Source organism: Macaca nemestrina, chromosome 15 (genome assembly GCF_043159975.1).
Source record: "Macaca nemestrina isolate mMacNem1 chromosome 15, mMacNem.hap1, whole genome shotgun sequence".
NCBI classification, from domain to species: Eukaryota; Metazoa; Chordata; class Mammalia; order Primates; family Cercopithecidae; genus Macaca; species Macaca nemestrina.
In genome coordinates, this window is record NC_092139.1 from 50,420,238 (window position 1) to 50,443,373 (window position 23,136).

At 39.1% G+C, this 23,136-nt stretch overlaps 2 protein-coding genes across 6 annotated transcripts; both read left to right on the forward strand.

The window, feature by feature from the left end:
* The first annotated feature begins 861 nt into the window (after positions 1-861).
* Positions 862-12,417, forward strand: LOC105486870 (small nuclear ribonucleoprotein polypeptide B2). 4 transcript variants are annotated; one of them, XM_011749949.3, is made up of 7 exons: positions 862-989; positions 2,602-2,703; positions 3,099-3,271; positions 8,428-8,568; positions 9,669-9,719; positions 11,164-11,252; positions 11,683-12,417. In XM_011749949.3, the coding sequence occupies exons 2-7, from the start codon at positions 2,640-2,642 to the stop codon at positions 11,840-11,842; spliced, it is 678 nt and encodes a 225-aa protein (XP_011748251.1). In that variant the 5' UTR covers positions 862-989; positions 2,602-2,639; the 3' UTR covers positions 11,843-12,417. The 4 variants fall into 4 exon arrangements, with proteins under 4 accessions (XP_011748251.1, XP_011748252.1, XP_070935799.1 ...); XM_011749950.3 differs by lacking the exon at positions 862-989 and adding an exon at positions 1,060-1,324; XM_071079698.1 differs by lacking the exon at positions 862-989 and adding an exon at positions 1,207-1,227.
* Positions 12,418-15,367: 2,950 nt separating this feature from the next.
* LOC105486868 (otoraplin) lies at positions 15,368-22,361 on the forward strand. Of its 2 annotated transcripts, XM_011749945.2 has the most exons (5): positions 15,368-15,683; positions 18,280-18,355; positions 19,664-19,803; positions 20,663-20,770; positions 21,861-22,361. In XM_011749945.2, the coding sequence occupies exons 2-5, from the start codon at positions 18,313-18,315 to the stop codon at positions 21,882-21,884; spliced, it is 315 nt and encodes a 104-aa protein (XP_011748247.1). In that variant the 5' UTR covers positions 15,368-15,683; positions 18,280-18,312; the 3' UTR covers positions 21,885-22,361. The 2 variants fall into 2 exon arrangements, with proteins under 2 accessions (XP_011748247.1, XP_011748248.1); XM_011749946.3 differs by lacking the exons at positions 15,368-15,683; positions 18,280-18,355 and adding an exon at positions 18,979-19,314.
* Positions 22,362-23,136: the final 775 nt, after the last annotated feature.

The window sequence follows — 23,136 nt, forward strand, 5'->3', positions numbered from 1 at the left end:
TTTAGCTCATTTAATGCCTACAACAACTAGAAGGAGATACTATTAGGATCCCTATTTTACAGACAAAAAGAGTGAAGATCAGAGAGATTAGTTAAGCAGAGGGTACAAGATTAGGTTCCACTTGACTCTTAACAACCATTTCATATTCCAGGTGATGCTTTACAGACATCTGATGAATGGATGAATGAATGAAAGCATGGGAATTTTTTTTGGGAATTCCCATTCAGCTTGGCATAAATACTAACTCGTTAGACTACCCTAGAAAAATCTAGACTTTTTGTGGGAAGAAAAGAGTGGGAAGGGTGGTAGGGAATTATTTTTTCGAGTGAGTTGAGGCAGATGATCTTACAGATGATTGGGTTCTACTCAGCATGGTTGCCTTATCTGGTGAGAGATAAGAATTGGGCAGACACCAGTTCTGTTTGCCCTGGGCCCTCAAACTGGGTAGCCTCTGAGATTCAAGTTCATCAGCAGAGTGTTGGAGGACAGTTCCTGCAGAGCCCCAGGAATCAGAGGAGACCTGGAGGCCGGAGGAACCGGCTATCCTAAAGGTGATTTTAAACCGGGGCAGCCAGAGCCCAAAGAAGGGCGAAACCAGGACTAACTGCCCCGTAGCATGAGAGGCAGAGCCTGTAAAATTACATAGGATTTGTAAAGGTGGAAGGCACTCTTGCGCGGGGCAAAGCTTCGCAAGGTCGTGGTAAAGGAAATGATTCACTCTTCTTCCCTATTCCCTCGCAGCATTGTCCCCACAAACCCCGTCCCTTTCCCCATTTCCATTTCCGGACTTTTCTCCTGCCCGCAGGGCATACGCACGCGCAAAGAGATTACCTACCAGCCTGGGCCGCCAGAGACCAGGAAGCATCGATCTGCTCTGCGCTCGGCTTGTAGACTTGTGGGCGCTCGATTGAGGAGCGTGGCAACGTTACTTCCGGTGCCTGGGTCCGTTTCCTGCTTTTGGTTCTTACGGGAGACTGCGTAGGCCTTAGGTGGGTTCGTGCACCTTTTACCTCGCTGTTTCGGTTTTCCTGGCTCCTCGGCCCTTCTCTCCCCTGTTGCAGCTGGGAGCGGACGAAGCGCGAAGCTGGGGTGGGGACGCGTTTGGCCCGGATTTGGATCTCGGAGTACCCGAGTAGGCTGGGGGCGAGGAAGAGATGGGAGACTGACTCAGGGGCCGGGCATCGCGTGGCAGCTCCCTCGGACTTCGTTAGGGGGCCTCGGGCGAAGGTGCTTGTGTCTGGAGAGGCGGGAGGCTTGCGCTTACGAAGTAAAGGATAATGTCCGTCTGCTTGTGCGAGGCGCTGACAGTTCACTGCGCTTTCAGGTGTCTTCCAGCGGTTTCCTTTTGGTAGTGGCGGGTAATTCAGGGTGCCCCTGTAACAGTCCAGCCCACGATCAAACCTCGCATGAAACCCCGCAAGAGCCTCCCCTTTGTCCCCCTACCTTCAGTTTGACCTCTGCCTCAGTCACTTCCCTTTCGTCGTCTCCTTTGTGACCCTTGCCGCTTCTCCAGATTTCGATTTAGGGGGTCCCAAGGCTTGGAGAAGCGTTATGTTTTACCTGTTACCTGCACAAGTGCAGCCCCTGCTTGTAGGCTCTTCCCTTGTCAATCATCCAATGCTATTCACGTACAGTGGATGCTCCGTAAATATTTGTGACATAAAGGAATATGTGGGGCACACAAGGAAATCAAGCAACTTCACAGTTTGCAAGTAAAAACCACGTTAAAAAAATGCAATAGTGTGGTGGACGAGGAAGAGAAGTGTAGAGGAGAAAGCAAGGGCTGAATTTCCAGGCTTGATGCTTATTAGCTGTGTGACCTTAGGCATGTTCCTTAACTGGTAATAGCTGTTAATAATAGCTACTTTAAGTGCTTACCGTTGATTCAAAACTGTGCTAGAACTCATTTAGTCTTCTGAGTTCGGTTGGGTAGGTTCTGTTACCATTCTCATTTTACTGATGAGGACCTGACAGATTAAGGAACTTCCCTCAGGCAAACAGCTAATAAGAAGCATAAATAGGATTTGAATTCACATATGGTTGGTACTAGAATCTGAGTTTAACGGTCATGCCACACTGCTGTCATTGAGCTCCCTTCTTTCAAGTCGGTTAGAGGTAACCTTGGAGTCCAGACAGCTTGGTGATACTGTATACAAATTAAGTAATAGGTATGGAAGGACTTTGTAAGTGCACCCAAGAAGTAGTTGACAAACTCCATTAATGTCTAACCTTATGATTTTCACTGGATGTACATTTGCTACTTGGTCATTTTTCTTCAAATCTACATTTTAAATTATTGAGGAGGTGGAAAGAAAATATCACTTGTCATAAGTGAAAAGTAAGTGTGAAAATAAATGTGTTGAATTAAATGATGTTACTAAAATCTGGCTAGGTATTGGTGCTCCAAGTTTTGAGCATGAGAAACTCTTCTCCTTTTGTATGAAAAGGAGGGCTAGTAGGTGCTGGAGGTACACTAAAGGCTTTAGCCAAACTGACATCATCTAACAATTGGGATTGAAAGAGAAGTGAAAGGTTAATAATTCGTGTGTTGTGTCCTTATGCCACAGTCCAGTATAATTTACTCCTTCCTTTTTATAACAGATTTTTTACTGTCTCCTTCTGAAGAATTTAACACAAACATGGATATCAGACCAAATCATACAATTTATATCAACAATATGAATGACAAAATTAAAAAGGAAGGTAAGTGCTTTTAAAAATACTTGTTCACTACTAAAATGTGTTTATTTACTACTGTCTTAAAAATTGTATTGCCTCAAAACCTCTTACCTCATCGTCTTAGTGCCTGAAATAATGGTTTATCCCATTACCTATAGGGATTTGAAGACTTTTAAAAAACAAAAATAGGTAGGAATTGACAGTGTGTACAGTCTGTTTCTACTCATAGATATAATGGTTTCATCTGACTTATAAAATTACATATAGCCAATGGGAATAGTATATGTTTTTATAAACATTAAATATATATAACTATAAATAAGTGAATGGTGGGGAGGCAACTCAATGCAGTATCATTTTATGAAGACTTTTGTCATTATCTTATTACCAATGACTTGTTTCTTTTCTAATTTGGACAGAATTGAAGAGATCCCTGTACGCCCTGTTTTCTCAATTCGGTCATGTGGTGGACATTGTGGCTTTAAAGACCATGAAGATGAGGGGGCAGGCCTTTGTCATATTTAAGGAACTGGGCTCATCCACGAATGCTTTGAGACAGTTACAAGGATTTCCATTTTATGGTAAACCAATGGTAAGCCAATTCTATTATTTCACTTTAATCAAGAAATTAATGATATTGATGGTACAGTAGATTTGTAAATATGCTTGAAACTGTGGCTGTTGCTTTCTGCTTTTAATTACGTGTGTTTGGGTTTATGTGTTTTTATAGAAAAACAATAGCAGTAGAGTTTAATTTATGACGGTTAAGATGGCTGAAAACAAAATACATTGAGATGTAGAATATTTAAAAAAATAATGGCAGTCTGGGCAATAGTCTTATCTCAAAAAGTTAGAAATTAATAATAACCTGGAAGACTTGAAAAGAAACCTGTTTGTAAACTTGTAAAACATTACAAAAGTCAGAAGCTAAAGGGGAAATTCAGTCTGAAGTTTTAGAAAATGCTATAGTGAAATACTATATGTCAGAAGCTACACAGTCTAGATGAAACAGTGATCTAAAGAAAAATGATAGGTTCAAACTCATAGGTTTTAGGAATAACAATGGAAATGAAATTGTTTGGGGAGTTTTAAACTCAGGAATGACATAATGAGATTCACATCTAGCTGCTGGATGAAGGTCTCATTGTGGGAGGGACAGAAAGGAAGTGGGAAACTCAGGAGGCCCTTGATGTAAGTCAGAGATGTAGAGGATTAGATAAGGGTGACCACAGAGTGTGAAGCAAGGGATTCTCTATGTCTGAGGGAATATACCGTACCTTGGGTGTGGATTCCAAACTGCTTTTTTTCTGCGATTAGAATGTGATGTGAAGGAGTGTTGGACAAAAAACCAAAGGCCAGGGTTTAGAGGAGCTGGGTCTTCATTCTGGTTGTACTGTTAACTGGCTCTGTGCATGGGTCAGTTTTACCACCTCTGAAGTGTAAACAAAGTGGTTCTTTGGTCTAATGCAGGCATCAGCAAAAACTGTAAAGAAGTACCTAATACTTTAGGCTTTGTAGGCCATATGTGGTTTCTGTTACCTATTCTTTTATGTGCTTATGTTTTTTAACAACCCTTTAACATTATCAAAAAAAGTTCATGCAGGCCATGGGCAGGGTTTGGCTCAGACTGTGGTACAGACCACTGATCTAATCCCTTCATTTTACAGATGAAGAACCAGGCACAGAAAGTTTAATTGTTCATCTAGGTTAAAGTAATATAACCAGCGGCAGCATCAGGAGTTGACAACTAATCTAACAACTAGTATTGTGATTTTTTTTTTTCCTGTATTACAGGTCAGCAAACTTTCCATATAGTAAATATGTTACACTTTGCAAGCCAGATAATCTGTGTTGCAACTACCACTTAACTCTGCTTTTATAGCAGGAAGAGCAGTCACAGATAAGAACAGGCAGTGTTCGCTGCAGACAGTAGTTTGAGGACCCCTGTTTGGTTGGTTGGTTGGTTTGTTTATTTATTTATTTATTATTATTATTATTATTTTGATACGGAGTCTTGCTCTGCCGCCCAGGCTGGAGTGCAGTGGCGCGATCTCAGCTCACTGCAAGCTCCACCTTTCGGGTTCACGCCAATCTCCTACCTCAGCCTTCCAAGTAGCTGGGACTACAGACGCCTGCCACCATGCCTGGCTAATTTTTTGTATTTTTAGTAGAGATGGGGTTTCACCATGTTAGTCAGGATTGAGGACTGCTGTTTTATACCACGATGTTTAATTCAGGACTGAACACCTTTTTTTCTGTTACTAGAGCAAGTTCTTCTCATCCTCTATCCAGCCCTTCTTTTCCCATCACTTCCCAGCTGACTAGACACCATTTTTGTGGAAAGGCTTATCCCAGGAAACTGTGGGATAGTATCTGTGTAATCTAATTTTTAGTAAATTGGTGTTGCCTGAAACCAGTGGGTCTCGCATGGTAGTATGAAGAAACACCATAATTGAGATCTCAGTTGGCAGCGGCACGGGGTCTGGGTTTTAGCTTACATCTAAAATTACCTTAACTTGAAAGTACAGTTTCTTCCCATAGAGGGTTTAGAGCTATTTTGCTAAGTGGAGATGACAAGTTTGCATGTGTCTGTTACTCAGATACAGGAAAGGAAATGGTTTGCTGTGTTGGGCACCAGCTTCACCTTGCCAACTAATTATTTTTTAAAATTAGTGGGAAAAGTGTATTAGATTGATTATTGTATTGAAGCATTTTGGGAGGTCCATTCTTTTCCTACGGAAAGGTAACAGATACTGCCAAATCTCCAGCATCTTAGAAGAGGGGAAATAGAGTTTTTTGGGCTGTCTTGTTTATGTCTTATTGTGGTTTTAGTTGCTCTTCTGTTTTAACTCCAACATACCAGATCAGAAATGAACAAAATTTGCTATGACTTGGAACTCAGAACAGAATTACTCTCTCTGATTCAAGGACATTTAGTTAATGCCAAAAGTACCTTAGTAAAATAGAACCGTCTTCCTAAGGGCTTCGTCATGAAAACTTTGGCATAAGTAAATCTTGCCCTTCTCTAAGTTGTGGTTAGACTTTTATCTCTAACAGGTATTTAGTCTAGACTAGGGTTTCTCAACCCTGTCACTTTGGACGTTTTGAAATGAATGATTCTTTGTTGCAGGGGCTGTCTTGTTCATTACAGGCTGTTTAACAGCATCCCTGGCCTCTACCTACAGGGTGCCAGTAGCATAACAACGAGTAATGTGTCCAGCTAGTGCCAGTTGTGCTCTGGCAGACAAAATCACCTCTGGTTGAGAACCACTGGTTTAAATGAACCAGCTAAGAGCTATTGTTGAGATCAGATATTTTCACAGGTGACTCGGTCATAAGGACAGACAAATCAGGTCACCCAAGATCTATTCAGGTCAGGCACAAGGTTGTAGATCCAAGGGAGTTGTGAGGGAACCCTTACGATGAAGTCAGAAGTTAGTCTAACCCTTCAAGCTGTCTCCTTTTGGTTAGATGATGATGGCAAGACTAGCAGAGTTGCATGCAGGGATAAGCACACTTAGAGCCACTGCGGTACAGCAGCCCAGACCAGCCAGAAAGAGCCTGGGATTCTGAGGTGTGGGTTTAGGCTTACTCCTTCCCCTCTTGTTTCCCCAGTGTAGTCATCTCTAGCTGAAGTAAAAGAAGAGGAAGAATTGATCTTGGTTTTGACAAATTCTCTGCTTTGTTAATCCACACTACTTTAAATTGTTTCTTGTTCTCTTCAGATCAAGATCAAATTCTTGTTATACAATAAAAGGCAATAAAATTTTGCATACCTATTTTATACAAAGTAATTTGTACAGATTACTACAGAGCAGTAATTTGTAGGATTATTGCATTTTGATCAGAGAGGCAGTAATTCTTTCAGCTCCGGGGAGGAAGAGTTTGCTTGAAATGGAGGTTGGAGATTACAGATAGTCATATCTACATAACAGTTTAACTCATGGCAGAAATATTCAGACAGTTCATTGGCGCTGAGTGTAGTTATGTGATAATGCTTTAGGCCAGGGCTACTCAAAGTGTGGTCCCCAAGCCAATAACATTACCACCTTTGTGCTTGTTAAAAGTGCAGAATCCCAGGTTCGCCCAGACCTACTACATCAGAGCTTTTACCTGCTTTCCAGGCATTTGGAATGCAAACTATAATTGATGAAATGCTATCCTGGACAAGTTTTTGAACCTTTCCCTGTTGTAACAGGTGCCTCTTGGTGCCAGCATGGAAGGAATATGCAAGTGGTCCAGTCACACTATCTGTGATTCCATTCTTTTGTTTTCTTTTAAAACATTTTAAAATTTGGTAAGTTGTTTCCGCTGTTAAAGTCATTTCACGTAAAGGTGATAGATTCAAAGGAAAGTCATTCCCAGTCTTCTTCTGTACTTTAACTATTGGAAGTAACATTCCATATGACACATCCCACAGCTGATTGACACGTCGTTGCTTCTATTGAGAGTCACTGGTAACGGGAAGGCAACTCTCTAATGCATTTTTTGTTGTTGTTGTTTTTGTTCTTTGTGCATCTGTTTTTTTAAACATACGTGCTTATAGCAGCTTTATTCATAATCGCCAAAAACTAGAAACCAAATATCCTTCATTGGATGATGTAAAACAAATTGGTACATCAATACGATGAAATACTACTTGCCGTTAAATGCAACGGCATAGATGAATGTCAAAGGCATTATGCCAAGTGAAGGAAGGCAGCCTCTGGGTTACGTGATGTATGATCCTATCTGTGTGACGTTCTGGAAAGGGCAGCAGGGACAGAGAACAGATGAGTGTTTGGAAGAGGAGGGATGGGGTAACAAAGGGGAAGCATGAGGGGATTTTTAGGTGATAGAACTGCCCTGTGTCCTGTTTGTGGTGGTAGATACATTAATCTATACAAGTGTTACAACTCAGAGCAGTACATCCAAAAAGTTACCAGGCAAAAAAGTTATATTTAAGGCCCCAAATTTATGATGTTTAGAATTCTGAAAAATGAAAAAAAAATTCAAATAAACTTATTAAAAATGGTTTAAAAGAAATTTTCCATCTAATTTTCTGCCAGAAAAGTTGTTCTGTGGGGGCTCTGCCACACTAGCCCTAGTGTTCTGTGGGCCTATTCTATCTGTAAAACAGCATTAGTCTAGAACAGTGATTTTCTTTCTTTTTCCCAAGCTCCCTCAAATCGCATCCCCAGGTGCTCCCTCTGTGATTGTGGGGTGCGGGTAGGTTTGGAGGGAAAAGGGCATTTGGCCTCCACTGGGCTCTGGAGCCACAGTTCTAATCAGGCTGAGCAGTTTTGCTTTTGTTTGTTTTATATGTTGTTTGTTGAAAACCTCTGGATTAGAATAGCTGGTTCTGAGCCGGATTCCCAGGCACCGAGGAGATTTGAACAGTTCTGGATTCCAAAGCCCGCTGATGGAGCCCACTCATTTGTCCCTTTAACACTTCAATGCACTTTTCTCTGTTCTTCGATTACATGGAGAGAAGCCGTGGCACAGATATTTCAAAGTCCTATGTTTCTCACACGAAAATGTATGGGTTTTTTAATCTAATAAACACACTTGAATCTTACTTTGTCTAAATTATGAATTATATCCCACAGTTTATTTCCATTTGGCACTCAGTATATTTTGACAGATTTCCTTAAGGATGTGTTTAAAATTAGCTTGTAGTGTATTTGCGTAATGAAATTTGAAATATTAATGACTAGTGTAAACATCCTTCAGCATGAGAAGTAACCTGTTTTCAAATAATTAAAACAGCGAATACAGTATGCAAAAACAGATTCGGATATAATATCTAAAATGCGTGGAACTTTTGCTGACAAAGAAAAGAAGAAAGAAAAGAAAAAAGCCAAAGCTGTGGAACAGACTGCAACAACCACAAACAAAAAACCTGGCCAGGTAAGATAGACCAAAAAAGTTCCTGTTTGTCTTAGTGTTAAAAACTTGATAGATGCTTGTCTTACAGGTGAGGAATGATCTTAGGCTTGTCCGTATATGTGCATAAATGTGTGTTTAAAAGGTGGTTTTAAGAAGCTAGAATGGTTGACTTCTAAAATTCAGTACTAAGAAACAAAATATAAACCTTAACATATGCAGATTTATAGTAAGCAACTTTAAATTTGCATGGCATTTAATTCCATCATTCTCTAAAATATGTTAATACTTTTTGGTTTATTTCTCAAGTTTTGCTGCCTATAAATAATACCGTAGTTATTGTTTTTAATCATGAGTACTTCACTCAAAGTGTCTTTGAACAATTCAGTAATACAAAATATAATTTGAAATACCAGATAAAAGTGAAATTAACTGCTGGGCCTCATGGTGGCTCATGCCTATAATCCCAGCACTTTGGGAGGCTGAGGTGGGTGGATCACCTGAGGTCAGGAGTTCGAGACCAGCTTGGTCAACATGGTGAAACCCCATCTGTACTAAAAATACAAAAAATTAGCCGACTGTGGTGGTGGATGCCTGTAATTCCAGCTACTCAGGAGGCTGAAGCAGGAGAATCGCTTGAACCCGGGAGGCAGAGGTGGCAGTGAGGCAAGATTACGCTGTTGCACTCCAGCCTGGGCGACAAGAGCAAGACTCCATCTCAAAAAAAAAAAAAAAAAAGTGGAATTTACCAAAAAGTAATTACTTCTGGATTGAAAGTGATTAAAAGTCAGTTTTACTAAATGACTTATGTCCAGCTGTTTTTAAAAGTAAGACTAGACCTTGGTTTTCTGTTATATTTCTTCATAATTTTAAAGCTAAGAGGTTAAATTTTATAATATACTATGTAAAGTTTAGGGCTAGCCTTAACAAAAATAACCAACAAATTAAGAACATGAATGTTTGAGTCAATGTTAAGATATAAATTCTTAAAGTAAAATTAGATGGAATAAGAAGGATATCTGTTGGAATTAATGTTATTTTTAATGCAGTATTTATAAATATAAATACCTGCTGCCTTTTTGGAGGGATTGGATATTTAAACTCTCCCTATTTCTTTTGCTTAGGGAACTCCAAATTCAGCTAATACCCAAGGAAATACAACACCAAATCCTCAGGTAATTTTTTTTCCATGTCGTGCTTACCTTAAAATAAGATTGTAAAAATTACAACGGTAGTATACAACAATTTGCATGTCTCCAAAAACAAACTGATTTCATCTGCAAGACATAGTGCGTTAAATTGTCCCCACTGTAATGTACAAACTCACTCCTGAAGAACATTTTAATTCCTTTTTAGAGGGAGAAAACAACACCTGACTTTATTTCTTGTTTTCCATAATGAATCAGTGACAGAATCAAAATGATAGACTTTAAACTCTGCGAGGGCTGGGAGCAAACATTTTTGTTTTCCCTGCAGTACCTAAAGCTTTCCACAGTTGCATGGGTGAGGGTTAACTGGAAGGGTCAGGGGCTCTCTTCCATTCCATTTGGTTGAAACGCTAGTGTTTTCTGGAGACTCATACACTCTTTGGGCATATAGTTTTATAGTTACCTTTGCACTTCCTGAACACAAATAAATTTCAGCCTTTTTTTTTTTTTTTTTTTTTTTTTAAAGCCTCCTTGTACAAATGTTTTGGAAACTCCGTATTAAATCTCCCCACAATGTACCTCAAAGAGAAAGCCTCAGTAATGTGCTGATGGTTTCATACTTTTGTTTTCAGATGCTGGAGTCTGGCAAGATCCTTAAATCCATAGAATTCTCTGTACCACTGAGGTTTTTCTCCTCTTGTTTTAAGTTACTTGGATTTTTCATCTCCTCAGCATTTATAGTCCAGTTCACAAATGCCAGCACTTAATCCTCTAAGCCTTGAGTTGTTCACTAATTGTTTTTTACACTTGCTCTTTTCTCTTTAATGAAAGTAGCCTGAAGACAGAGCTCTTTTCTTATATACAAGACCCTTTCTCTGGTTCCCCATAACCTCTGGGTGGGATATCAAATGAGTAATATCTAATAAACTAAGTGTTTGTTACTGCTTGTGTGTATGTAACTAGATGCTATGCATATCTCATTTACTTGCCAAAAATAAGTACATTAAAAGTCCCTAAGCAGTGGTTCTCAGTGGTAATCGTTCTAGTTCCTTTTTTTTTCTTTTTTTGGGTTTAATATGCTGGGAAGTAGTAATAGTAAAGAGGAATCAAGTATCTGATACTGAGTTTGGTGACCAGCTATGGAGGGGTGACATTGCTGGCCATCTGTAATTTTGTTAAGATCTTTGATTATGTTATCCAGGTGACAAAATTCTCCAATCACGACTCACCTCCAGATGTGTAAAATATAATTGTTTCATATACTGTTAAACACTTAAGAGATTTGCAATTTTCCAAACCTTTAATGTCTTGACTTGAATGTCTGCCTTGCTTAGTTACTGTAAGGTTTTGATTTATTTCTCCAGTGTCATTGTTTTTCAGCTTTATTGTTTGATATAGTAAGATTTCACGTGCCTAGCTTACAATGCTGTTTAAACTTACAAGCTAACTTTGCCTTTTTACTTTTTAATAGGTCCCTGATTACCCTCCAAACTATATTTTATTCCTTAATAACTTACCAGAAGAGACTAATGAGATGATGTTATCCATGCTGTTTAATCAGTAAGTTTTTTCATAAATAAGTCTGTTTTCTGAGAGCTTCCTCACAGGACAAGTAGCACTTCCATGGGTTGAATCCATTGATCACACAGCAGTAATTCCTTACAGGTTCATTGATTTGGTCTGGGATGAATCATGAATTGGAGCCAATTTGCCGATTTAGCAAATAAAGAGCGAAATTTCCTCTAATGTTTGAATTCTTAACTCTGATTGATATAACAAAGCTTTGATATAATATAAAATAGAATTAGTTTATTCTTGCAGTTCCTCCATGGTGTTAATTATATTTTAGGCTCTTCCATCTACTCAGTATTCTTGGGTAAGGTATGGTTATTTTTCTTGGACTAGTATTAGGAAGTTGCTTAACAAATTTTAACACAAAGCCAACATTTATGTACTTGCTGTATACGTGAATTGTTTTCCTTCTTTATAGGTTCCCTGGCTTCAAGGAAGTGCGTCTGGTACCAGGGAGGCATGACATTGCTTTTGTTGAATTTGAAAATGATGGGCAGGCTGGAGCTGCCAGGGATGCTTTACAGGGATTTAAGATCACACCGTCCCATGCTATGAAGATCACCTATGCCAAGAAATAACATTTGGGACAGTCGTCTTTAAAGGACTTGGTGTTATTTATAGTGTTTGTTTTGATAACATTTGGCTGGGTCATTTTAATAGTTAGAGATTAGGGGGAGTAAAAGTGAAATTTTTGTGAAGGACTTAAATTATCCAGTGTTTCTTTAGCCTTGGTGAACTATGAAATACGAAGACCTTAATTTTGTACAATAAACTTTGTATTCTGTGTATATAATGCTTTCTTTATTGACTCATTGCCCTATCATCAAATGACTGTTCTGGTCTAGAACACACTTAAGGTTTATAAAATTGTGTAATAGGATGCTTTTCTAGTGTTATTTTGATGGAGCTAATGATACAACATCATTGAACCATTTTAATAAAAGTTAAGTAGAATTAGATCACAGAAGTTAGTAGGTGACTGTTGTATTAATGGTAACAATGATTGTTCTGGGTATTAGAAGAAAATGAGATCCAGGTGGGATCTAAATTTGATCTTTGTATCCTTTTAAGAAATGAATATATTATTTTGCTGGTAGTAGGGATTCCACAGGTTTTCTTCATTCAGTATTAAATAAAGGCTGTGCTTACTGTTTACTGAGAAAACGGAACGGGAATGGTGTCTTCAAACTGCATTTAATGCTCTTTCCTTCGTGAGGCAGGACTGTTTTGAAGTTAATGCCCAACCTCTTTAGTGAAAGACCTCCAGGGTAAAAATGTTACTATCTATAGTCTTTTTTTTTTTCCCCTTAAGACAAATAGGCTGATTAATAAAGAGTTGCCAGTGCTAAGCTTGCTACTTCTTTGTAATTCTTAGACACCAATGTTCAAATATTTCCAAAGCCCATTTTCTTTAGCTTTTGATTTATATTTAAGCCTGTTGATTCAGTCCTCTGCTGAATAAACCATGAGTATCTCCAGAAGTGGACAATTTGTTTTTACAAGTATAGTACATATTGATAGTAACAACAACAAGAAAACAGTACTTTTTTTTTGGTGTTCCTGTGTTACTATTCCTTGAACAAAACTTTTATCACTTGGAATTTTTATTGTCTACTTATGGAAAGACCACTTTTAGACTTATGTAGACAGATTATCACATCACTCTTATGCATACATAAAGGGGAAAAATTTTTTCCTATAACTGCCACATTTAGTCTGACTCTCCTGAATAACTTTTTTAACCCAGTTGTCAAGCTCCTGTACTTTTGTAAAATATATTAATAGTGAATTACTAGAAAATGGGCCATGCTCTTGTATATTACAGTGATGTCAATTGCTGATAAATTTTCTATACTGTACTTTTCTAAGAACTGAATGTAATTCACAGACTGATCCCGTGCCCAGGCCTGGCCATACTTTGAGTGGCTGTATTGGAGCAGAAAGGTCAGGGTGGCTCACCTGGGGTGAGAATGAGGGGGGTGAATAGTAAGAGGGGTCGTGTAGGTCTTCTTAAGGATTTGCTTATAATCCGAGTGACATGGGGAACAATTTTAGAGAATTTTTTAATGTGGTTTAGAATTTACATACAATAAAGTTCACCTATGTTAGTGTTCCCTTTGATGAGTTTGGGCTATTGTATATAGTCATGTAATAATCATAAGTACAGAGCATTCCATCACCCCCAAAAGTTCCCTTGTACCCCTTTGCAGTCAGTCTATTTCCCCCTACTCCTGGCGCTAGTCAACTACTGATCTGCTTTCTGTCCCAACAGTTTTGCCCTGTCTGGAATGCTTTGGAAATGTATCTATTGTTGCCTATACCAGCAGTTCCACCAATGAATGGGCATTTGGGTTCTCCAATTTTGAGGCTATTAAGAAAGTGGCTATGAACATTTACATACAAGTCTGGGCATATGTTCTGTTAGATTTCAAGCAGAAGAGTAATAAGTTAGTTTGATACAATTTCTGATTTATATAAAAGTTGCAGAAATAGTACACAGAACTCTCATAAACACTTCAAATTAATCACCAATGTTTCTAGGCTTCTGGGCTATTTGAGGTTGTGGTTACGTTGACCCCATTATTCCATGATACTTCAATGTGTGTCTTAAGTACAAAACCACCCTCCCACATAACCACAATATGACCATCAAAACCAGGAACTGGCTGGGCGCGATGGCTCATGCCTGTAATCACAGCAGTTTGGGAGGCTGAAGTGGGAGGGTCATGTAAGACCAGCTGGGGCAACAGTGAGACCTTGTCTCTACAAAAAGTAAATAAGCTCGATGTGGTTGCGTGTGCCTAAAGTCCCAACTACTGGGGAGGCTGAGGCAGGAGGATTGCTTGAGTCCAGGAGGTTGAGGTTACAATTATGTGTGATCATGCCACTGTACTCCAGTCTGGGCAACAGAGTGAAACCCTGTCTCAAACAAAACAGGAAATAATCCCATGTTATCATCCAATCCAAGTTTTGTTTGTATTCCAATAATGGCTCAATAATCCAATCCAGGATTGTGTTGCATGTAGTTGTCATGTTTCTTTAGCCTCCTGCTGATTCCTCAGCTTCTCATCTTTCATCATGTGAATTTTATATAGTCTGTCTACCTTTGGATATATCTACACAGTTATGTTAAAAACTATGAATGTATAAGAATGTCTCTGCAGTCTTAACAGCGTTGAGTTCATCCTGGCTTTCCCCCTTCCCCTGTGTGTAACTCACTTCTCCACCAGTCCCATTAACTTCAATATATTCTATTCACTTATTTTCCCAAATCTTTCCTATGCAATCAAACTCTATAAAGTAATCCTTCAATAAGGAGCAGGGGAAAGGAAAAAGGAGTTAGCGATGCTTTAAAGAAGATTTGATCAAACTAAGATCTTTTGACCTTCCCTATCTCACTCATCTTTGGGAATGTGAGTTTTGAGGAATGATTGAAGGGAGTAGATGTTATTTAATATAGTGGTTCTTAACTTTGGCTGCATATTAGAATCATCTGGTAGCCATTTTCAAATACCTATGCTCAATCTACACCCCAGATCAATTAGTCTCCAGGGATGAAGCCTAGTCATCAATATTTTTATAACCCAACCCACCAGGGTGATTCCATTGTCACCCAAGGTTAAGAACTAACAAAGCAGGTTTCTACTTTCATGAAGTAGGGTATAATAGATCATTGGCTCAAATGGTGTTTTTCAAAAGCAGTATATTGATAAATAGAGGATAATGTTAGATCTGGAAATGGTTGTGATGCAGGGCAGGCAGGCCTCAAGCTTGGGGCTTAGCCTAGGAGGGTTCTTGGCTTTGCCCAGGAAAGAATTCAAGGGTGAGCTGGTGGTGTTAATCAACAGTCTTTGGGTAAATAGTACTGCCTCTTGCAGAGCAGGGCTAATTCATACACAGTGTGCCCAGAGTTGGCAAAGTATTGGCTCTTGGCAACTGCATTTACACCCAGTTAAACTCACTTTTAGTTACATGCAAATTAAGGGGAGGCTCAATACAAATTGAGGGGCAGATTATTTAGAACTTTCTAGGAAAGGGGTGGTAACTTCTGGGTCATTGCCATGGAAAGCGACAGTAACTTCCAGGTTGTTGCCATGGCATTTGTAACTGTCATGGCACTATGGGAGTGGGTTATGCTAATGAACGATGAAGACAGCTGAGGATTGCTTCCCTTGACATCTCCTTGTCCCTGCTGGTTTCTTCACTTTATACTGCCTGGACCAGATCCTATTCTGGTCAGCAGGGTTGTGACCAGAAAACAAGTTCTGCTGGTCTCCTACCTCAGTTGCAGGAGACTCAAAACTCCATTTTAAACTTTAAGCCTTATAGTATCTTCTGTTTGAGTATTTAACAGGCATTTGTTTTCCCTTGAAAATATATCCAGCCAAGACCTTATGAAGAATGTGAGCTAAAATTACGGTATTTTACTTGCCTGGGAACAGTACTTCTCAAATGTTAATGTGAATACAAGTGACTTGAGTATCTCGTTAAAATGTAGATTTAAGATTGTGTCTCGGGGGTGAGGTCTGAGAAACTTCATTTCTATAAAGTGATGTCAGAGTTACTGCTCTGGGGACCATGTTTTGGTGGCAAGTTGCAAGACCCCAGAATTTCTACCCTGGTGATTTATTAAATGACTCTTAGAGGTGTTATCAATCTCTTTTTAAAGCCAGGGACTTTGCCCAGGGGAAAAATACATACATACATATACACACACACACACACACACACACACACATCCCTATGCATACAATTTCAGAGCAATTGTGCATTCATTCAGTGAATACCTATTTAATGCACACCAAGTATCTTTTCCGGGTGCTAATGACAGAGTGAGGAACAAGATAGCAAAGATCCCTGCCTTGTGGAGCTTTCATTATAGTGTTGGAAGACAAACCGCCACCAAGTAAATAAAGCAGGCATGTCAGCTATGATACGTGCCTTAGGACAGTGTACTGCAGCCACGTGATACAGGGATTGGGTGGAGGAAGGTTTGAAGTGGCTCTTTTAAATTGTTGTGTCTATGGAGGCATCTTGGCCAGGGACCTGAATGCTAGTATCTGGGGAAAAGCATCCTAGGCAGTAAGTTCAGAGTGCCTGAAGCAGAAATGAGTTTAGTGTTTTCAAAAGACAGAGAGAACTGGTATGGGAGGAACAGAGCGAGTAGAGGAGAGAGCAAGAGGTGAAATCCCAGAGGTAGAGGCGCCTGATCCTACAGGAGCTTGTAGGCCATGACAAGGAGGTTGCCTGCACTTCACCGAGTCCATGCTTAGATCCTAAAGGAACCATGGCCTCCATTTAAGAACTCCAGACAGAGAATCTAATTTAGGAACTGAAGGGGAAAAATGTCATTTAGGGATTAAATGTTTGGAGAATACATCTGAAAATCTAGAGGAACAAGTATGCAAACTGGGGCCAGAACCCTTACTGAACCCCCATTGGCCCCAGTGTCTTCGGCATAACTGCCAGACACAGCTACTTGCTGAATTATTGCAAGTTCAAATTCCTATTTGCCTGCAATTTTACCAAGAAGCCTCTAACTGCTGTCCTGTCTCTGCCACTTTAGAATTCCAGAACATCACAAGCTTTCGCAGGCTGCACTCAGAAGGCTTCGTTAAATCGTTACTTTATTTCTTCACCTTCAAATGTCCAATAATGGCTTCACATTAGCATTAGCCTGATTTTCTAAGTCGTGATAGTTTGAATGTCACATTTTGCTTTTTGTTTTTAATCATTTTATTTTGCTTTGGAGGGTCCTATATGCTCCCCAATGGGGAGTTTTTGCAGTCCCCATTTCTTCAAGTGCCTCTTAAATGACAATTGTCTTTTAACTGTCCTATGCTGAGGGCTGGTTTGAGACTGGAACAGTCCATAAAACAGCTGCACAATCAGGATTAAGAAGATTTAATCAATGCTTTAGTTTTCCCAGAAATTTAGACCTTTAGCTTGATTATAGCGGAAAAATCGCAGAGGCATTCTGCTTTCAAAAATAATTTCGAATTCAATCTTTCCTTGATGTGAAACAGGAAATAAATGATTTATTCTAATTTGTCAATTCTAAGTTGACAGTGATGAACTGAAACAGCACCGAACCATGATCCCTCTGGTAACCTTTAGATAGGATGGTTCAAAAAGACCACTCCAGGACAGGTGCGGTGGCTCATGCCTATAATCCCAGCATTTTGGGAGGCTGAGGAGGGCGGGTCACTTGAGGTCAGGAGTTTGAGACCAGGCTGACCAACGTGGTGAAACCCTGCCTCTACTAAGAATACAAAAATTAGCTGTGCATGATGGTGCACACCTGCCATCCCAGCTATTCGGGAGGCTGAGGCAGGAGAATTGCTTGAACCCTGGAGGCGGAGGGTGCAGTGAGCTGAGATCATACCAGTGCACTCCAGCCTGGGAGACAGAGCTAGACTCTATCTCAAAAAAAAAAAAAAAAAAAAAAAAAAAAGCAACAAAAAACAAAAAGACCACTCTGGCATTTGCTGTGCCTGTTTCCTTGTCTATAATGAAGGTATTGAATAAAGCAAACTTTCCAATCAGGGCCAGCTATATAAAAGATCCTCCCTTGAAGGTCACACACACACACACACACACACACAGCCACACATACCCACACCCATAGCCACACCAAAACTCTTCTACATACACACACGGACACACTCAAACAAAGCAATAAAACTCTATCACACACACACACATATACCCAAGACAAAAAAAAGTTTTTATTATATTTTGCTTTACCAATTTATCCCTTGGAAAATTGTTTTGCACCAAGTTATTTAGTAAGTTAAGTTCTTGTCCCTCATTTTATGAGGTTACGAGTTTGGGGTTGGGGGAGAAGCCACTGCTCTGAAGTCATATGATCAACCAAGGTGGAGAGGGCATCCTGACAGGGATCTCTATTCTAGAAGCAATGGATAACAACAGGGGAAGGGCCACATGATGGGAGAGATGCCAGCCTCAAACACCCTATAAAAAGCGGTAACTTACTGTCTCTCTCTTCTAATAGAAAGCAACCCTCGGGGCCAAAATCTTTTAAAAAATGTACTGCTATATCTTGAGTGCCCAGAGCAATACCTGGCACAGTAAGTGCTCAGTAAGTATTTGCTGAATAGATGGAGCTAGGTACTGGTCCACTTTGGTGCCTCTAGGAGTGCTCCTCTCGCCATAGGAAACATGCTCAGAAGTAGGAAGTTCGGGGTAACATAAACTTGTAACTTCATTCTCTTCTCTTTGACTTGTCACCCTTGAGCATTTGAGACTGAATTGCGAAAGTCTTAGAGAGAACAGGTAGGGGAAAGATTGGCCCATTTCTCCCAACCCACCTGTCTCTTTCCCCACTGGTAGGGTCTGAATGTGGCATCAGCTAGTATGTTAGATTTCATCTTTGGCCTGGGACAGGCATGCCTTCTAAGAATCCTACCATGAAAGATTTATAAACATAAGAATCCTTAATTTATCTGTTATGTAAATCCAGATTTATTAACTGGATTTGTTCAAATCAAAATTATTTGTGCTATAGATCTCACATTGTCAACAGATCCTACAGCTGGTCTGTTTTTGCTCATAAGCTGAAAGAGAATTAGGAGTGAGTTAAAACGAAAAATGGTTTGAAATTCTCATAGTCCTCTCAGCAAAGCCCTGCTGATTGATACAATAAACCACTGTTAAAGCAGCATTAACAATAGTGGACCATTTTGGATATTATCTGTGTGTAGAAAGACACAGAGTTTGACTCTGTTTAGAAAATCAGATGCTAAATAGCTCCTGAAACCGGGTAGCTTGTTATGAAAACAGAGGGGTGGTAGGCCCTTCTAATTGGCCAGAGTATTTACCCAGAGGTCTGGCTTTCACATAAAAGGCAGGAGGAACCACTGGAGTCAGTCCCCGCTTCCAGTAAGAGGTTAAGGTAAAACAGAAAAAAGGAAGATGGCAAGAATATTGTTACTTTTCCTCCCGGGTCTTGTGGCTGTGTGTGCTGTGCATGGAATATTTATGGACCGTCTAGCTTCCAAGAAGCTCTGTGCAGATGATGAGTGTGTCTGTAAGGATTTTTTTATGCTTTTCATTATCTTTCTATTACATAATGGAAAATATATCCACTAATAGCATAAAATTGAATTGTACTTTGAAGTGAGTCTTCTCCAATGTGTATATTATCAACTTTGTTTCTTCTGGTCTGCATTTTGGTGTCTTACTATGGAGAATTCACTTGGCTGAGTTTTGTTGCAGCTTTAATATCTTGGCTGTCTTCTTTCTCTTGGATAGACACCAGCTGTAAACTGGAAATTATCAGTCACTCTGATTTCCTAGTTTTTCTAATACACACTGCCTTTTACTGTTATAAAATTCAGGAGCCTAAAATGTAATCATTTATTTATTTTTTCTTCCAGATACTATTTCTCTGGCTAGAGCTCAAGAAGATTATAATGCCCCGGACTGTAGATTCATTAATGTTAAAAAAGGGCAGCAGATCTATGTGTACTCAAAGCTGGTAAAAGAAAACGAAGCTGGAGAATTTTGGGCTGGCAGTGTAAGATGAGATCATTTAAAATGAACACCTTCAACCTATTTTAATGCTTAATACTAGTTGTTAAGAACCATGTAGCGATTATAGATGGAAATGCAAAAATTCAGGTATAGTTGCTATTATTGCACTTTAAAGAAAGAAAGATCAATTTCATAACAAAACCAAATGTAGGTTAATATGATATTTTGGCAAAAAAAGAGTCAAATACATGGGGGCTTGAACATCCCAAAGAATTTGAATCTTATCCGAAAACGTCTGAGATTTGCCAAGTAGAAGGCGTGTGTGTTGGCAGTGAGTCTAAGTATCAATACTCTTTCAGGAAACCTTGCACCCTCATTAATTCCAAAGAATCAGCGTTTTTCAGTTAAAATATACAGGGGTGGTCTCTGGGGAGGGATGAAGCAGGGTTGATTTTCTGTCCTCATCTGCAACCCTAAAGGTGAATTCTAAATTAATGAAGGATTACATTTAAATCCTTTTAAGTCTGTTCATTTGAATTGTTGAAAACTGAGAAATTTGCATCATTTAAAATAAGTGTCTACAGTACTTTAAAAAATGTACTGTCTTTATATATTTATGAGTTCAAAAAAGATTTCAGGCAACTCACAAGACTGCATAAAATAAAGTCATGCCAAAGTAGTGAAATAAGGCTGGGCCACTAAAGAGTAGATGCACAACTCCTGCGGGTTAACTTAGTGCTCCAAGTAAACTTCGGATTTTCCGCAGAGCCCCCTGGACCCCAGGGTGAAAGAGAGGTATTGGCAGCTATGATTTTCACCGTCAGCAAAGAGGATGCCTGCGGGTTTCTCAGAAGACACTCAGCATCAGCTTTTTCCTGATTGCTATTCTTCTGGGCACTTAGGTTTATGGCGATGGCCAGGACGAGATGGGAGTCGTGGGTTATTTCCCCAGCAACTTGGTCAAGGAGCAGCGTGTGTACCAGGAAGCTACCAAGGAAGTTCCCACCACGGTAAGCATCTCAAAAGTGACTAGACAAGGACTCAGATCTTGGGGCAACATAGACTGGTGTCAAAAATGAATCATGCAACCTACAAGATGTATAGAACAAAACCCCCAACTTTCAATGACGATTTTTCTGAGAGAGTGAGGTTTGGGGGACTATGTATAACTATTGTCAACGTTGAAAGATGAGTAAACTTTCTGTATACCACCGCCTTTTGTCTTATTTCAGTTTACTATTTTTTTGTCTCATCTTTTTTCTTTATTTTTTCAGCTTCATTGGGTTATAATTGACAGATAAAAATTGCATACATTTAATGCATACATTATGTTTTGATATACCTTGTGAAATGATCATCACAATCAAGCTAGTTAACAGATACATCATCTCACAGTTACCTTTGTGTGTGTGTGTGTGTGTGTGTGTGTGAAAACATTAAGATCTACCCTTTTAGCAAATTTCAAGTATACAATACAGTACCTCTTTTGTTTTAGATGCGAGTTATCTTGCAAAGCAGTCTATGTAACAAAGAAACAAACCAAAGTCAGTACTAACTGACTCTTACTGACGGTTTTCACTAAAGATAGACTGAGAAAAAAATTATCACATGTTTTTGATCAAATGAAAATATTCTAAAACAATCTTTGAATGTCTTATTTTTGTGGTAAATAGATTCTATTTATGTATGAAATAAAATTATACTCTTCCTAATGCCCTGGGGTCCTGTAAACTCAGGACAGAAATAAAAGATGCTTTCTGAGCTACTTTGCAAGATGCTTGTTTTGAAGTGATTCTCCTGGAGCTAATTGCTGTGCTTCAAACACTGCCCATCCTACACAAATGGGACTCAGTTGTCGTCACTTCTTAGCATTAAGCTGAAATCTGTCAGATAACCATAAATTAAAGGTTCATTTGAGGACCTTCATTGTAAGTAGTTTTTGACTTAAAGTGGTAATTATTTCATATTTTTGGGGGGTCAACCTTTACTTACTTGAAATTCAAATTTCTCTGATTAGATATGGTTTTAAATACAGAATCTACATCTGTTTTTTAGCCTAGCCTATTCAGTTCAATCTTTTTTGTTTTTGTTTTTTTCCAGGATATTGACTTCTTCTGCGAGTAATACATTGGTTAAAACTGCAAATAGAAAGAAAACACCAAAAATAAAGAAAAGAGCAAAAGTGACCAAAAAATGCATGTCTGTAATTTCTCACTGACATTTTAAGGATCTGTTACCTTATAGAAGAGCAAGGGCTTAGGGGTTGGAGGTGGCAGATAAAAGAGGATTTTCAACTCAAAACTTGTTTCCTGCTGGCCTGGTCTTCCCACGAGCTAGAGCGGGGAAATGTTGAGCTCAAATGGGTAAATTGAGACCCGAAAATTATTTTTTCAACCTAGAGAATCTCCTCTTACAGGGGGATGCATATAAAAGATCATGTATGTGTAGTTATTTCTAAGTAGTGATTCTTCCCAGCTCTTTGATTTCCCGTATATAAAATAGGTGGGTCATAGGTGGGTCATGTTCCCTTTAGACATGACATTTTCTACTCATTTGTCTTTCTGGCCAATTGGATTATTAATAAAGGGGCTGTTTTACCAAGGAGTATTCTAGTATTTTTGTTACCTTTAATATTTGATGCCTTTTGGAGGTAAAGCTGTTTGGGGGGAAGAAGAGTTTTTGGACCCATAGATGTTTGGATGATGTCTCTAATTTGTCATTTAGAAAAATCTCAAAAGTCATTTCAGTTTAGTAACTTGCCTTCTAAATGATCAATTTACTTCTCCCCCAATTTTAAAGAAGTATGTGTATATTTAACAGGGGAAGGTAGTTTATCGAAATATTTTTAATGGAATAGTTTTCCCTTAATATGTATCCTTGCTGGATATTATTCAAGCTTCAAGTCATCAAAAGACCCAACAAAACAAACAAACACAAAAGGTCTGTAGGTTATTTTCTCTACTTCTATTCCAACTTTGAATTTCCTCTTCCTGTGCAAATTCCTCTAGTCAAGTGTGATATATCAAGAAATCTGAGGAGGATGCAGGTTTTGTGGTCCTGATGGGCCCACAAGTTTTTCTATATTTAACTGGAAATATGCTTTGATTTTGTGTTATTAATATAATTCTTTTGATGTAGTCATGATTTTTTTCTTTGTTTGCATATAATTAAAATGCCTGTACTCTACTTAATGTCAAAATTTCTGAGTTTTTTCTTAAACATTTTTCACCTTAGAGAATAAAAGTGTGGGGGACTTAGGAATGAAGCTTGGTTTTCAGTTCTCTGTGATCTGGACATCCCCTAAGCGTGAAGAAGAGAGCAGAAGAGGGCGTTTAGGGTTAGCCACAGACTTGGCCCAGGGTCATCTTTTAGCTCT

Excerpts from the sequence above, each read along its gene's own strand:
- LOC105486870 (XM_011749949.3), top strand. The coding sequence starts at position 2,640 with ATGGATATCAGACCAAATCATACAATTTATATCAACAATATGAATGAC. Across the intron at positions 3,272-8,427 it reads CATTTTATGGTAAACCAATG|CGAATACAGTATGCAAAAAC; the intron begins GTAAGCCAATTC and ends TAATTAAAACAG. Across the intron at positions 8,569-9,668 it reads CAAACAAAAAACCTGGCCAG|GGAACTCCAAATTCAGCTAA; the intron begins GTAAGATAGACC and ends TCTTTTGCTTAG.
- LOC105486868 (XM_011749946.3), top strand. The coding sequence starts at position 19,200 with ATGGCAAGAATATTGTTACTTTTCCTCCCGGGTCTTGTGGCTGTGTGT. Across the intron at positions 19,804-20,662 it reads GAGAATTTTGGGCTGGCAGT|GTTTATGGCGATGGCCAGGA; the intron begins GTAAGATGAGAT and ends CTGGGCACTTAG. Across the intron at positions 20,771-21,860 it reads CCAAGGAAGTTCCCACCACG|GATATTGACTTCTTCTGCGA; the intron begins GTAAGCATCTCA and ends GTTTTTTTCCAG.